A 15,299-nucleotide genomic window follows, 5' to 3' on the forward strand; every position below is an offset into this window, starting at 1 on the left:
CATTAATAACTTCGGAATGCTTTTACCTATCCGGCTGATTCTGAGATTGTTTTCTCGTGACATATTGTACTTCACATTTCTAGTAAATTGGAGTCGATACTTAAAACGAATCTTTATGAAAAAAACCAAAATAACGTGAAAAATTGTGAAAAAATGCATTTTTCCAACTTTAAAACTTTTCTGCTTATACAGAAAATGGTTATACCACATAAATTATATATTAAATAGCATTAGCAACATGTCTACTTTATGTTGGCGGCATTTTTTAAACGATCTTTCATTTTTTTTTAGACAATCGGAAGCTTAAAACATTAGCAGCAAATTTCCAAATTTTCAGTAAAATTTCAAAATCAGATATTTTTAGGCACCTGTTCAGGTTTAAAGTGTATTTGAGGGGACTGTGTGTTAGAAAGCCCCACAAAGCACCCCATTTCAGAAACTGCACCCCCCAAACTCTGCAAAAGCATATCCAGAAAGTGTTTTAACCCTTTAGGGGAGTCACAGAAATAAAAGCTAAGTGTGTAAGAAATTTGGAAATTTTAATTTTCTGTGCAGAGATTTTATTGTAATCCAATATTTTTCATAATTATAAACCTATTACCAGAGAAATGCACCCCAATATTGATTGCCCTGTTTCTGCAGTTTATAGAAATACCCCATATGTGGCCCTAATGCGTTGTTTGACGCAACCACAAGCCTCAGATATAAGGGAGCGCCTAGTGAATTTCAACGCCTCCGTTATATTAGGTAATTTCTGACTGTACCACTTCAGGTTGGCAGAGGCTCTGGGGTGCCAAAACCTAAAAAACACCCCTAAAGGGACACCATTTAGAAAACTACACCCCTCAAGGAATGTAACAAGGGGTGCGGTGAGCATCTGGACCCCACAGGTGCTTCACAGATTTTCCCAACAATATGGCGTGAAAAAGGACAAAAGTATTTTTTACACTAAAACGTTGTTCTAGCCTTCAATTTTTCATTTTCACAAAGGGATAAAAGGAAAAAAAAAACACAAACCATGTAGCGCAGTTTCTGCCGAGTACGGAAATACCCCAGATGTGGCGATAAAGTGCCAAGCGGGCGCAGGACGAGCCTCCAAAGGGAAGGAGCGCCAATTGGAAGCTGGATTTCACTAGAATGGATTTCAAGGGCCATGTCGCATTTACAGAGCCCTCGTGCTGCCAAGACACTGGAAACCCCCCACAAGTGACCCCATTCTGGAAACTACACCCCTCAAGGAATCTAACAAGGGGTGCAGTGAGCATATGGACCCCACTGGTGACGGGCACAAATGTGGAAAAATGTGATGAGAAAGTGAAAATTTTCATTTTTTCACTTTCACGGCACAAATATGCCCGTCATCAAGGGGTCCATATCCTCATTGCACCCCTTGTTAGGTTCCTTGAGGGGTGTAGTTTCCAGAATGGGGTCACTTGTGGGGGGTTTCCAGTGTCTTGGCAGCACAAGGGCTCTGTAAATGCGACATGGAGTTCATCATCCATTCTAGCCAAATCCAACCTCCAAAATCCAAATGGCGCTCCTTCCCTTCGGAGGCTTGCCCTGCACCCACATGGCGCTTTATGTCCACATGTGGGGTATTTACGGACTCGGGGGAAATTGCTCTACACATTGTGTGTTTATTTTCTCTTTTAACCCCTTGTGAAAATGATAAATTCAAGGCTAGACCAACATTATAGTGTAAAAAATGTAATATTTCATTTTCACGCCACATTGTTCCACATTTGTGCCCGTCACCAGTGGGGTCCATATGCTCACTACACCCCTTGTTACATTCCTTGAGGGGTGTAGTTTCCATAATGGGGTCACTTGTGGGGGGTTTCAACTGTCTTGGCAACACAGGGGCCTTTTAAATGCAACATGGCCCCTTAAAATCTAATCCAGCCTAAAAAAAACAAATGGCGCTCCTTTCCTTTGGAGGCTTACCCTGCACCCGCATGGAGCTTTATGTCCACATGTGGGGTATTTCCGTACTCAGGGGAAATTGCTCTACACATTTTGTGTTTTTTTTTATCTTTTAGCCCCTTGTGAAAATGAAAAAAAAAGACAAGATCAATGATTTAGAGTAAAAATTTTTAAAAAATTACACTAAAAGTTGGTCTAGCCTTGATTTTTTTCCATTTCCACAAGGGGTTAAAAAAGAAAATAAACGCAAAGCGTGTAGGGTAATTTCCCCTGACTACGAAAATACCCCACATGTGGACATAATGTGCCATATGGGCACAGGGCAAGCCACCAAAGGGACAGAGCGCCATTTAGAGGCTGGAATGGAGGATGGAGGCCATGTCGCAATTACAAAGCTCCTGTGCTGTCAGAACAGTAGAAACCCCCGACAAGTGACCCCATTATGGAAACTACACCCCACAAGGAATCTAACAAGGGGTATAGTGAGCATATGGACCCCACTGGTGACGGGCAGAATTGTGGAACAATGTGACGTCAAAATGAAAAATTTAATTTTTTACACTAAAACATTGATGTAACTTTGAATTTTTCATGTTCACAAGGGGTTAAAAGAAAAAATAAACCACTAAAAATGTAGAGCAATTTCCCCCTATTACAGGAGTACCCCATATGTGGAAACAAAGTGCAAAGTCTGTGCACGGAAAGCCTTCAAAGGCAAGGAGCGCAATTTGGATTTTGGAAGCTGGATTTGGCCAGAATGGAGGTCGAAGGGTTCGCAGAGCCCCCGTGCTGCCAAAACATTGTAAACCCCCCACAAGTGACCCCAACAAACTCAGGAATCTGTGGTTCGTTGGGGTTGGGCTTGACATCCCGCTGCGTGTAAGTAAGTTAACCCCCCCGCTGGCCGGAGTATACATCACCTCCTCCCTGCTACGGCTTGCTTCAGGGCTCACGGTGTCTGCTCATTCCGCGCAGCCAATCAGTGTGCTGCCCCACCGCAACCACAGATTGGCTGAGCAGGACATCCTGCCGAGAACCTCCGAAGCAAGCTGGAGCGGGGAACAGATGATGTATGCTCCGGGCAGCGGGGGGTGAACTTACATACACGCACTAGGATGTCAAGCCCACTGCGTGTATGTATTCTCATAGGGATGAACTAACACTGGATCCGCAGCGGATTTCGCTGCGGATCCGGAGTGTGTGAAGGCACCCTTAGAGGGGTGTGTAAGTGTTATGCTTCTACACGTGAAAGTGTGTGTGTGTTTTATGTACTGTTTTTACATTTTTATTTTATTTTATTTTTTTACTTTACATTTTTTTTACTTGGCAGGCACACCGGGAGAAGGGGGGGGGACACAGAAAAAAGAAAGAAATTTACACTAAAGAAAAAAAAACAGCAAAGGGCAGAGGGTGGCAGAAGAGGAGAGAGGGTTGCAGGAGAGGGGCGGCAGGACGGAGGAGAAAGGGTAAGAGGAGAGGGTGGTAGCAGAGAAGGGGAAAGGGTGGCAGGAGAGGGGCGGCAGGACGGAGGGGAGAGGAAACGGTAGCAGCAGGACAGAGGGTGGCAGGGGCGGGGAGAGGGTGGCAGTGGAGGACAGAGTGTGGCAGTGAAGGGGAGAGGGTAAGAGGCAAGGGTAAGAGGAAAGGGTGGCAGGACAGAGGGGAGAGGTTGGCAGGACAGAGGGGAGAGGAAAGGGTAGCGGCAGGACAGAGGATGGCAGGGGAGGGGAGAGGGTAAGACGAGAGGGTGGCAGCAGAGAGGGGAGAGGGTGGCAGCAGGGAGGGTGGCAGGAGGGTGGGTGGCAGCAGGGAGGGTGGGTTGGTAGGTGGGTGGGTGCCAGCAAGGAGGGAGGGATGGTGGGTGCCGGGAGGGATGGTGGGTGCCAGCAGGGAGGGAGGGTGGGATGGTGGGTGCCAGCAGGGAGGGATGGTGGGTGCCAGCAGGGAGGGAGGGAGGGTGGGAGGGTGGGTGCCAGCAGGGAGGGAGGGTGGGAGCGTGGGTGCCAGCAGGGAGGGAGGGTGGGAGCGTGGGTGCCAGCAGGGAGGGAGGGTGGGAGCGTGGGTGCCAGCAGGGAGGGAGGGTGGGAGCGTGGGTGCCTGCAGGGAGGGAGGGTGGGAGCGTGGGTGCCAGCAGGGAGGGAGGGTGGGATGGTGGGTGCCAGCAGGGATGGTGGGTGCCAGCAGGGCACAGGGAGAGAGGGAGGGAGGGTGGGATGGTGGGTGCCAGCAGGGAGGGATGGTGGGTGCCAGCAGGGATGGTGGGTGCCAGCAGGGAGGGAGGGTGCCAGCAGGGAGGGAGGGTGGGAGGGAGGGTGCCAGCAGGGAGGGAGGGTGCCAGCAGGGAGGGAGGGAGGGTGCCAGCAGGGAGGGAGGGAGGGTGGGAGGGTGCCAGCAGGGAGGGAGGGTGCCAGCAGGGAGGGAGGGTGGGAGGGTGCCAGCAGGGAGGGAGGGTGGGATGGTGGGTGCCAGCAGGGAGGGAGGGTGGGAGAGTGCCAGCAGGGAGGGTGGGATGGTGGGTGCCAGCAGAGCACAGGGAGAGAGGGAGGGTGGATGCCAGCAGGGCACAGGGAGAGAGGGAGGGAGGGTGGATGCCAGCAGGGCACAGGGAGAGAGGGATGGATCGGCGGCATGAGGGAGAAGGAGGAAGCATGGAGCGGCTAACGGGGAGGAGGAGGAAGCGGGGGCAGCATGGAGCGGCGGCGGGGAAGAAGAGGAGGTACCGGGGAGGAGCGGGAGAGAGCACAGGGAGATCAGAGGCTGCTGATCTCCCTGTTATTGGCGGCAGCACGAGGGGGCCAGAGGAGGAGGAGGCAGTACGGGGGAGGAGGCACCCGGCGCCCGGCACACACCAGGTATGCACCGGGCGCCGGGCTCACTGCACAGTACTCCCATCATCTCCTTCTCAGCTCGCCGATTCCGGCGAGCAGAGAAGGAGATGATGGGAGAAGTAGTAACGATCGCCCATGAATGGCCGGCCGGTGGTTACCGGCCAATCACGGGCGATCAGGGGGCCGGATCCACGGGCAGGTGACGCCCGGGCACAGCAGTGATTGGTGCTGTCTCGGACAGCACCAATCACCGCTGAATTCCGGGGTCCGGTCCCGGAAACAAAGTACATTGCTATGATTGGCCGATGAGAAGTCATCGGCCAATTACAGCTATCGGCGTCACGGGGGGGCAGGGAAACTGCCCCCTACGTGATACAGGAAGATGGCTGCTGATAGAATCAGCAGCCATCTTCACCAGAGCGCCGCGCGATTTCGCGCGGCGCCCGTTTAAAGGGCTGACGTACCGGTACGTCATGGGTCCTTAAGTGACAGTGATCCATGACGTGCCGGTACGTCATGGGTCCTTAAGAGGTTAAAGGGGTACTCCAGAGAAAACCTTTTCCTTTCAAATCAACTGGTTCCAAAAAGTTACATAGATTTGTAATTTACTTCTATTTAAAAATCCCAGGTTTTCCATACTTATCAGCTGCTGTATGTCCTGTAGGAAGTGGTGTATTCTCTCCAGTCTGACACAGTGCTCTCTGCTGCCACCTCTGTCCATGTCAGGAACTGTCCAGAGCAGGAGAGGTTTTCTATGGGGATGCTCCTGCCCTGGACAGTTCCTGACATGGACAGAGGTGGCATCAGAGAGCTATATGTATCATATAAAATGATTTCAGAGTTTTATATTTTGAAATATTTTCTGGTTTAAAAAAATTATATAGATTTGTAATTTACTTTTATTTAACCCTTTGAGGACCAGGCCCAAAATGACCCAGTGGACCGCGCAAATTTTGATCTTAGTGCTTTCGTTTTTCCCTCCTCCCCTTCTAAGAGCTCTAGCACTCTCAGTTTTCTATCTACAAGCCATGTAATGGCTTATTTGTTACAGGAGTAGTTGTACTGTGTAATGGCGTCATTCATTTTACCATAACATGTATGATGGAATCCCAAATATATTATTTATGAAGATATAAATAGGTGAAATCGTAAGAAAGAATGCAATATGGTAACGTTTGGGGGGTTCCTGTGTCTATGTAATGCACTATATGGTAAAAGCGACATGATACTATTACTCTATAGGTCAGTCCGAACACAACCATATGCAGGTTACACAGATTCTCTAATGTTATATATATTTTTTTTTATGAAATCCTTTTTTTTGGCAATTAAATATTAATAAAATGGGCCTATTGTGACGCTTATAACGGTTTTATTTTTTCACCTATGGGGCTGTATGGGGTGTCATTTTTTCCGCCATGATCTCTAGTTTTTATTAATACCATATTTGTGAAGATCGGACGTTTTGATCACTTTTTATTGATTTTTTTTAATATATAATGTAACATAAAATCGGTAATCTGCGCACTTTTTCCCCTCTTTTCGTGTACGCCGTTCACCGTTCGCAATGACGCTTGTTATATTTTAATAGATCGGACAATTACGCACGCTACGGTATATTATATGTTTATCTATTTATTTATTTTTATATGTTTTATTTATATAATGGGAAAGGGGGGTGATTTAGACTTTTATTGGGGGAGGGGTTTTGGGGAAGTGTAATAGTGTTTTGAACTTTTTTTTTTTACACTTTTGAAGTCCCTTTGGGGGACTTGTACATACATTAGTTTGATTTATACACTGATGAATGCTATGCCATAGGCATAGCATTGATCAGTGTTATCGGCGATCTGCTCATTGAGCCTGCCTGTGCAGGCTTAGTGTAGCAGATCGCCGATCGGACCGCACGGAGGCAGGTAAGAGACCTCCAGCAGTCCGTTTCAACGATCGGGACCCCCGCAGTCACACTGCGGGGGTCCCGATCGGTAAGTGACAGGGGACTCCCCCTGTCACTTACACTTAAACGCTGCGGTCGCGCCGCGATCGCGGCGTTTAAGGGGTTAATGACACGCGGCAGCGCGATCGCTGCAGCGTGTCATTACCGGTGAGGTCCCGGCTGCTCACTGCAGCCGGCCCCCACCTCCTATGAAGCGCGCTCCGCTCCGGAGCGCGCTTCATAGCGGGAATACCACCCATGACGTAAGGTTACGTCATGGGTCGTCTGGGGACAGACTTCCATGACGTAACCCTACGTCCAGGGTCGTCTAGGGGTTAAAAGATCTCCAGTCTTCGCATACTTATCAGCTGCTGTATGTCCTACAGTAAGTGGTGTATTCTTTCCAGTCTGACACAGTGCTCTCTGCTGCCACCTCTGTTTATGCCAGGAACTGTCCAAAGCAGCAGCAAATCCTCATAGAAAACCTCTCCTGCTCTGGACAGTTCCTGACATGGACAGAGGTGGCAGCAGAGAGCACTGTGCCGGACAGGAAAGATGCAATGGCTGTGTAGGTGGTGGAAGAAGAGAGTCCAGTTAAAAAAATAAACTCTTCACTTTACTGCCAGAACACTTGATACAGGGATACACAGTAAGTTCCAACTTGATAAGTTACTTTAGACCTTAGTAACCAGATCGGTACTGGGAAGGAGTATAGTCTTGCTCACTGAGTTGCCTGCTGAGAGGTAGAAGAGGTTCAGAGAAGTAGAGAGGAGGATGTTGAGAGAGTCTCAATCCAAAGTAGTTCTGTGCTCTGCTGGAACTTCAAAAGTAGAATAAGTAGAATACTTGAGAGTAGAGATAATACTTGTGCCTATGATTTGACTCTTTTGGTCTTTGCACCACCTATTGCCCACCAGTGTCACCAGAGGGTGACACAAGCCCCAGACCTTGTTACCTGGGATGAGCAGAGTAGTCAGAATTTTCTGGTTACATGCATGCTGCGAGATAGAGTACGTAGGCTTCTAGCAACTTTGCTCTATCCGCAACAGTTCCTATTTCTTCAGGATACTGTCCTGCACTTTTAAGGCCCTATTCCACCAACAGATCTGACGACAAATTATCTGACAAAGATTTGAAGCCAAACTCAGGAACAGACTATAAACAGAGACCAGGTCATAAAGGAAACCTGGATTTCTCCTCTTTTCAAATCCACTCCTGGGTTTGGCTTCAAATCTTTGGCAGATAATCGTTGTCAGATCTGTTGATGGAATAAGGCCTTTAGACTAGTTCTCGGCATAGGCTGGGATGATCCCTGACTTGTCCTCTCTAAGTGTGCGTTCAGCACTGCATAGAGTGTAGAAGGGCTGCTTTCAAGAAAGAAGTGCTCTCTGGTCCCATGTGCGTGCGTCCACTACCACACCTCAGACTACACTACACTGGACTAGTTGTGTGAGTCCCGTAACAGGGGACCTGGTATAGGCCAGGGTCTAGCTTTACCGCTGTAGAGAGCATTCTTGTTTACGTCCGTCCTCTGCAGAATCTAAAGTAAGACTCCCAAAGGTGTGGCTACACTTCTTCTCCCCATGTCACAACTTCCTACAGCATCTGTAAAGTGTGCTGTTAGTGGGTGAGAAGAGAGTGCAAGGAAAAGAGAAGGAAAGTGATAGGAAGAAAAGAGAAAGCGCTCTCATTGGTGCACAGATCACAGAACCAATAACCCTTTAGACACCACAGCTGTTCAGTATATACACTAGCAACATCTAGTGGCGAAACTTAAGTAATGCTCACCATCACTGATACTTTAAAATACAGGCTTTTGGCAAGAGGTGTAAAGACAGATAACACCCGTGGTGGGACATCACAATTAGGTTTTATAGTCTCTTAGGTAATCTAGTCTTGGCAAGTCACAACACATTACACAGTCTTTGGCAATGAAAGGGTTAATTCCAGGGTTGGTCATGTCATGTGTTAAACCTCTGTGGTACTGCAAGATCCAGTAAAAAGGGGGCGTACACAAATACTATTAACAATTATTTTAGGGTCAGATTTAAATCAACAATCAACGACACACGGACAATTTTTCGATCGTTGCCTGCAATTACACAGGACAATTATCCTTTAAATTTGAACAATATAACGATTTTCCGCACGATAATAGTCTGGTGTAATAGGGCCCTATAGCGCACAATAATAGGTGAGGTGGGGGCTTTATGCTAAGCTATTGGAGACTTGGATACTATTCTTGTACAGGCGTCCTCTGCTGTCAGCCTGCGCCCCAAGTTAATCCTGTACAGTAGAAGATTTTCCATGAATCCTGACATTTAACAACCTTATACTTTATATCTGCTGGAAAAGCCGTCAGTACAATTTCTATAATACCCTTATCTTCTCTAGTCATGAAAAGAGCACAATGGCATTAAAAATGATATAAAATGTGATATGTAACTTGTTATCTGTATTACTGAAAGGTTTCATTATGCTTAAAGTGTCCCCGTCGTTATAATTTTCAAAATGTAAATGAACAGTAGATGTGATCTAAAGCAAGTTTGCAATTTACGTTCATTATTTATTTTTTTTTAGTTATCATGGAAAACACGGCACTTCCTGTTTTCTAACTCTTTTTTTTTCTCAAAAACAGGATGTCCTGTGTATCCCAGGTCAACTGAGCGCTCACAGAGAAAGGAGTCATGTGATTAACAGACATATTGAGCTGTGACTCTCTGTACTGGCCGGAATTCCTATGTTTAGTCTTTTTTTTTTTTCAACCTGCACAAGTCAGAAAAAGACTGGACCTGGATACAGTAAGTATAGCTGTTATATAGCTGCCTTCAGGAGACTGGACCTGGATACAAGTAAGTATAGCTGTTATATAGCAGCCTTCAGGAGACTGGACCTGGATACAGTAAGTATAGCTGTTATATAGCTGCCTTCAGGAGACTGGACCTGGATACAGTAAGTATAGCTGTTATATAGCAGCCTTCACGAGACTGGACCTGGATACAAGTAAGTATAGATGTTATATAGCTGTCTTTAGGAGACTGGACCTGGATACAGTAAGTATAGATGTTATATAGCTGCCTTCAGGAGACTGGACCTGGATACAGTAAGTATAGATGTTATATAGCTGCCTTCAGGAGACTGGACCTGGAAACAGTAAGTATAGATGTTATATAGCTGCCTTCAGGAGACTGGACCTGGATACAGTAAGTATAGATGTTATATAGCTGCCTTCAGGAGACTGGACCTGGAAACAGTAAGTATAGCTGTTATATAGCTGCTATTTAGCTGCTTTCAGGAGACTGGACCTGGGTACAAGTAAGTATAGCTGTTATATAGCTGCCTTCAGGAGACTGGACCTGGAAACAGTAAGTATAGCTGTTATATAGCTGCCTTCAGGAGACTGGACCTGTGTACAATAAGTATAGCTGCTTTATAGCTGCCTTCAGGAGACTTGACCTGGATACAGTAAGTACAGCTGTTATATAGCTGCCTTCAGGAGACTGGACCTGGATACAGTAAGTATAGCTGTTATATAGCTGCCTTCAGGAGACTTGACCTGTATACAGCAAGAATAGCTGTTATATAGCTGCCTTCAGGAGACTGGACCTGGGTACAGTAAGTATTGCTGTTATATAGCTGCTATTTAGCTGCCTTCAGGAGACTGGACCTGGGTACAAGTACGTATAGATGTTATATAGCTGCCTTCAGGAGACTGGACCTGGATACAGTAAGTATAGCTGTTATATAGCTGCCTTCAGGAGACTGGACCTGGATACAGTAAGTATAGCTGTTATATAGCTGCCTTCAGGAGACTGGACCTGGATACAGTAAGTATAGCTGTTATATAGCTGCCTTCAGGAGACTGGACCTGGATACAGTAACTATAGCTGTTATATAGCTGCCTTCAGGTGACTGGACCTGGATACAGTAAGTATAGATGTTATATAACAGCCTGTAGGAGACTGGATCTAGATTTCTGGTAAGTACAGCTTTGTTTTACAGCATGATAACAAAAAATAATAATAATGAATGTTTATTGCAGTCTTGCTTTACATCACATCTACTGTTGATTTAGCTTTTGAAAGTTAAACGACAGGATAGTCTACAGCCGGGGTAGAAAACCTTCTGCTCTCCAGCTGTTGCAAAACTACAACTCCCATCATGCCCGGACACATTCCATCTCTATGCCGAGACTTGTTGAAGGGTAGGGGAAGTGAAACAAGTTAAAGGGTCTGAAGGCTATAAATACATATACATGTAAATACAGACTGTGTATTATATACACATTTTCCTAGGCAACCTTTAACCTTTAGCCTATTCTGCCCTTAGGTATAGCTGGCCCTGCCATTAGTCTCCTGAATATTTACGTTTTTAGGGACACTTTTTGAACATTCAGTAGTAATGCAGGTGAAACGAGGCCATTGCAGCATTTTTTTTAAAGGCACCTTGGGTAAAGAATGAAAAATTAATAGAGATTAGCGAACCTGGAGCATGCTCGAGTCGATCCGAATTTTCGGCATTTGATTACCGGTGGCTGGTGAAGTTGGATACAACCCTAAGGCTATGTGGAAATCATGGATATAGTCATTGGCTGTATCCATGTTTTCCAGACAACCTTAGAGCTTTATCCAAGTTCAGCAGCCCCCGCTAATCAAATACCGAACGTTCGGGTTCGGATCGACTCGAACCCGAACCCGGTTCGCTCATCTCTAAAAATTAACATTTTGAAGACTTTGAAATAATGATAGACAAATAACCCACCTAAAGGGGTTATCCAGCGCTACAAAAACATGGCCCCTTCCTTTCAGAGACAGCACCACTCTTGTCTCCAGTTTGGGTGCAGGTTTTGTAACTCCATTCCACTGAAGTCAATGGAGCTTAACTGTAAACCACACCTGACAAGAGACAAGACAAGAGTGGTGCTGTCTAGAGATTATCGAACAATGGAAAATCTATAGAACTCGAACCTTGTTGAACCTTCCCCATTTGATTCCCGATGCCTTCCCGGTCCGCGGGGAAGGAGAAGACAGCCCGGGTACCGCCTGGAATTCCGGAATTCAGCCTATTACCTATGCTGAATACCGGAATTCCAGGCGGTACCTGGGCTATCTCCTCCTTCCCCATAGACCGGGAAGGCATCGGGAATCAAATGGGGAAGGTTCGCGTTCATCTCTAGTGCTGTCTCTAGAAGAAAGTGGCCATGTTTTTGTAGCGCTGGATAACGCCTTTAAAGCCCTATTACATGGAGCAATTATAATTAAAAAATTCACTAGAACTACCTAAATGAATGATTATTTGTCCGTATAATAATACCCAAAGATCAAACGAGGAAAGAAAAATCGTTAATACTCTTTCAACTTTCACCGATCATTGGCAAATCTGTTAATCTAATAAGTCATTCGCAGATAAAACATGCAGTGTGGCTTGTCCTGAGGAACGATTAATGACCGTAAAAACGATTGTTTATATCATTTATAACAGTGATCTGTGAATGAAACAACATCAGAATCAACTTGCTACTAAATTGTTAGTTATCACTAGCGATGAGCGAACATCCCCATGTTCAGTTCAGATCCCGAAAAAATATTGTGATCGGTTCGTGTTCGCCTTACGTACAGATTATCAGATGCAAAGCGTACATTGCGCAGTTGCGTACGTTGGCAAGTTTGAATATGTTCGAAAATGATCGTTATAACCATTCTGATCACCGAACAATTAGCAAACGCAAACAATCAGCGTGACGTTCGTACAATCATACGAACATTTACGAACATGTTCGCTCATCACTAATTATCACTAGCCATCGATCGTCATAGCGAATCTTTTATACGCTAATCGCTCGGTGTATTGGGGCCTTTGGTTTCGTAATCTCTAATTAAAACAAACAAGCAGCTGCCCTGTTTTATGTATAGCGGTTCCTGTCGGAGCAGCGCTCTCACAACAAGCTATAAATATGACAGCTGACGTTCAGAAGGGTACCTAAAGAGTAACATGAGATAAGTGGGGTATGCACTGGAAAAAAACAAGCCTGGCAATGACGGAAAAACAACGGTATAAAAGTATCGAAGCAAAATATTTCATATTATTAATTACAATCAATGTATAAGCATAATACATTGTCAGGGACAAGGACTTTTAACAACGTAAGTCACAAGGTGAAAAAAAAATATCGATCAATCGGTCGATCGGTTGATCGATCGATCTATGCACTAACATACAACTGGCTAGTTGACGGTTCACTGTACCCAGATTACTAGCAGGTGTATACAGCTGGAGTTACAGAATAAGCAAGTGCAATTCATATGTTATAGCAGCTGCCTGGCTTAGCAAGAAGGAAACACGTTTCTCGAGTAATATAAGGTCAGTCTTACCGTACTCTTCTCTGGCTGGGACATATTTTTCTTACGAAAATCCATTTAATCAGTAAGCCCTTGGTGAAGTAAAGCCATCTTGTTACTTGTTGGTTATCACTATCCCTGAGGCACGGCACTCTCGGACTGTCCTACAGATAACTTCTTGTTAACACTGCTTTCCAATTATAGGTCCACCGAGCACACAAATAGCCCCGCGTCCCGGGAGAAAGGAGGCAGCTGGCTTCAGATAACAATTCACATACGGCCAAGCTCAATTTCAAAGCTCTACTTTCTCATTTCTATTCGTACACTTAAGCAGGGACATTGCTGTGATTTCCTCCTGTGACCGATAATCAAAAACATCATTAAATATTGTCCATACCGTGACTGATACCATGTAGCTTATTATTTCACATGATAGCACACATAGACCTTCTAAAAATAGAGGAGTAAATAGAACTACTAGCGCTTTACAGTCCATGTGTTGGCTGTTTATGACATTTTATGACACTTTCCAGCAGAAGGCTGGCCATCTGCTCCATCTTTTCCCTATTATTGTGTTATACTTTTTGACATATAAACATACTGGATGGGGAAAATTATTATTAGAAATGCTTTAGTATTTTGGAATAAGGGTATATTCACACTATAGAATATGCTCGTAAGTTTCAAGCAGAAGCCACGTGGTGGACTCCGCTTGAACTTCAACCTGTCCCATTGACTCAATGATATTATCAAGCTCAATATGCTGTCCGCCTAAAAAATTGGCCTCTGCTTCCGAGCGTGTTGCGTAGTGTGAACATACCCTAATATGGTAAAAATTCTACAACTAGCTGCGTTTGGAGACGAGCGAAGCAGCCGAAAAAATTTTAACGAGCTTCGCACATTTTCGGTCAAACTCGTTAGGATTCAAATCACAAATGTTTGGTTAAACTCGTTAAGATTTACGAGTTTAATCTTCAAAAGCTTCAAATTTCCTTAAAACAGCCAAACTATAGTAGCTACAATACTGGGACTATTACAGAAGGGAGAATTTGTTAAAGCATGTTGTTGTAAAAGTGTCAAAAAGCAGAAAATCACAATTAAAAAAAAAATAAAATCAGCCAATCAATCATCCAATTTCTGTCATTCCTCTCTGCCCCTATATCTCTCTGTTAGTCTCTCCCTGCTCTCCTCTCCTCTCTGTCCCTATATCTCTCTGTTAGTCTCTCCCTGCTCTGCTGTAACTGCCTGCTGCCATCCTGCTCTCTCCTCCACACACAGCCGACTGGCCACCTCCATTACCGAGCCAACTTATAAAGAGGGGGAGGGGCTGATATTACAGAGGGGCCTGCAGCTGATTGGATGGTCGCTAGGGATTATGGTTAATCCTATTCTCCTGCACAGTGACGCTTCAGATAGCATGTGCGGACGCCATTTTGTGGGTTTTTTTGCGGATTTCTTTAATGAATCATTGGAAATTCGCTTCACAGAATGAAGCGAATTGACAGCACGATTTGAGCGAATCTTGATTTGCCAGATTTGCTTCACTCATCTTTAGCTGTATTTGCATTTTTGTACATGATTTTTCTCATCATTGATAAATCCCTGTTAGCAGTAGCGGGGGATGACAAAGCTCTACCTAGTGCGCTTGACCTATAAACAGGTTTACCCGGTGCTGTACCCAGTGCTGTCTGTCTTTAGCATCAGAGACGGCATTAGGGAAACGGTTGTGGTCGTCCTCACGGTACAAAAGTATATAGTGTGATATTCGCACCTACTATTATGCATGCTATATATTTTGCTGCTGTTCCATCCCCAGTCTTTTAGTACTTATCAGCTGCTGTATGTCCTGCAGGAAGTGGTGTATTCTTTTCAGTCTCCCACAGTGCTCTCTGCTGCCACCTCTGTCCATGTCAGGAACTGTCCGGAGCAGGAAAAGTTTTCTATGAGGATTTGCTGCTGCTCTGGACAGTTCCTGACATGGACAGAGGTGGCAGCAGAGAGAAGAGAAAACACCACTTCCTGCAGGACATTCAGCAGCTGATAAGCACTGGAAGACTGGAGATTTTTAAATAGAAGTCATTTACATTAATTACATTAATCAATTCTTGAAAGGATATACTTTAAAGAGGATGTACCATCAGGTACATCCTCTTTAATCTGACCCATGGATCGAATAGCGCCGTTACGGGGAAGCCGGTGCCGCGGTCTATTTTTGGAACCGTGGCCCGATTCCTGTGTATGGCGCCGTTCTATCCACGGGTCCCGGGCCAGTGC

General features: G+C 45.4%; 1 protein-coding gene across 1 annotated transcript in view; it reads right to left on the reverse strand.

The window, feature by feature from the left end:
- The window catches only part of MLIP (muscular LMNA interacting protein), a 138,891-nt gene extending 125,715 nt beyond the window's left edge, over positions 1 to 13,176 (reverse strand). The window contains exon 1 of the mRNA XM_069973424.1: positions 13,059 to 13,176. Coding sequence (XP_069829525.1) covers positions 13,059 to 13,103 — 45 coding nt within the window. The 5' untranslated portion in view covers positions 13,104 to 13,176. The remainder of the gene's footprint in view (positions 1 to 13,058) is intronic.
- Positions 13,177 to 15,299: the final 2,123 nt, after the last annotated feature.

The sequence above is a fragment of the Dendropsophus ebraccatus genome, chromosome 6 (genome assembly GCF_027789765.1).
Source record: "Dendropsophus ebraccatus isolate aDenEbr1 chromosome 6, aDenEbr1.pat, whole genome shotgun sequence".
Lineage (NCBI taxonomy): Eukaryota > Metazoa > Chordata > Amphibia > Anura > Hylidae > Dendropsophus > Dendropsophus ebraccatus.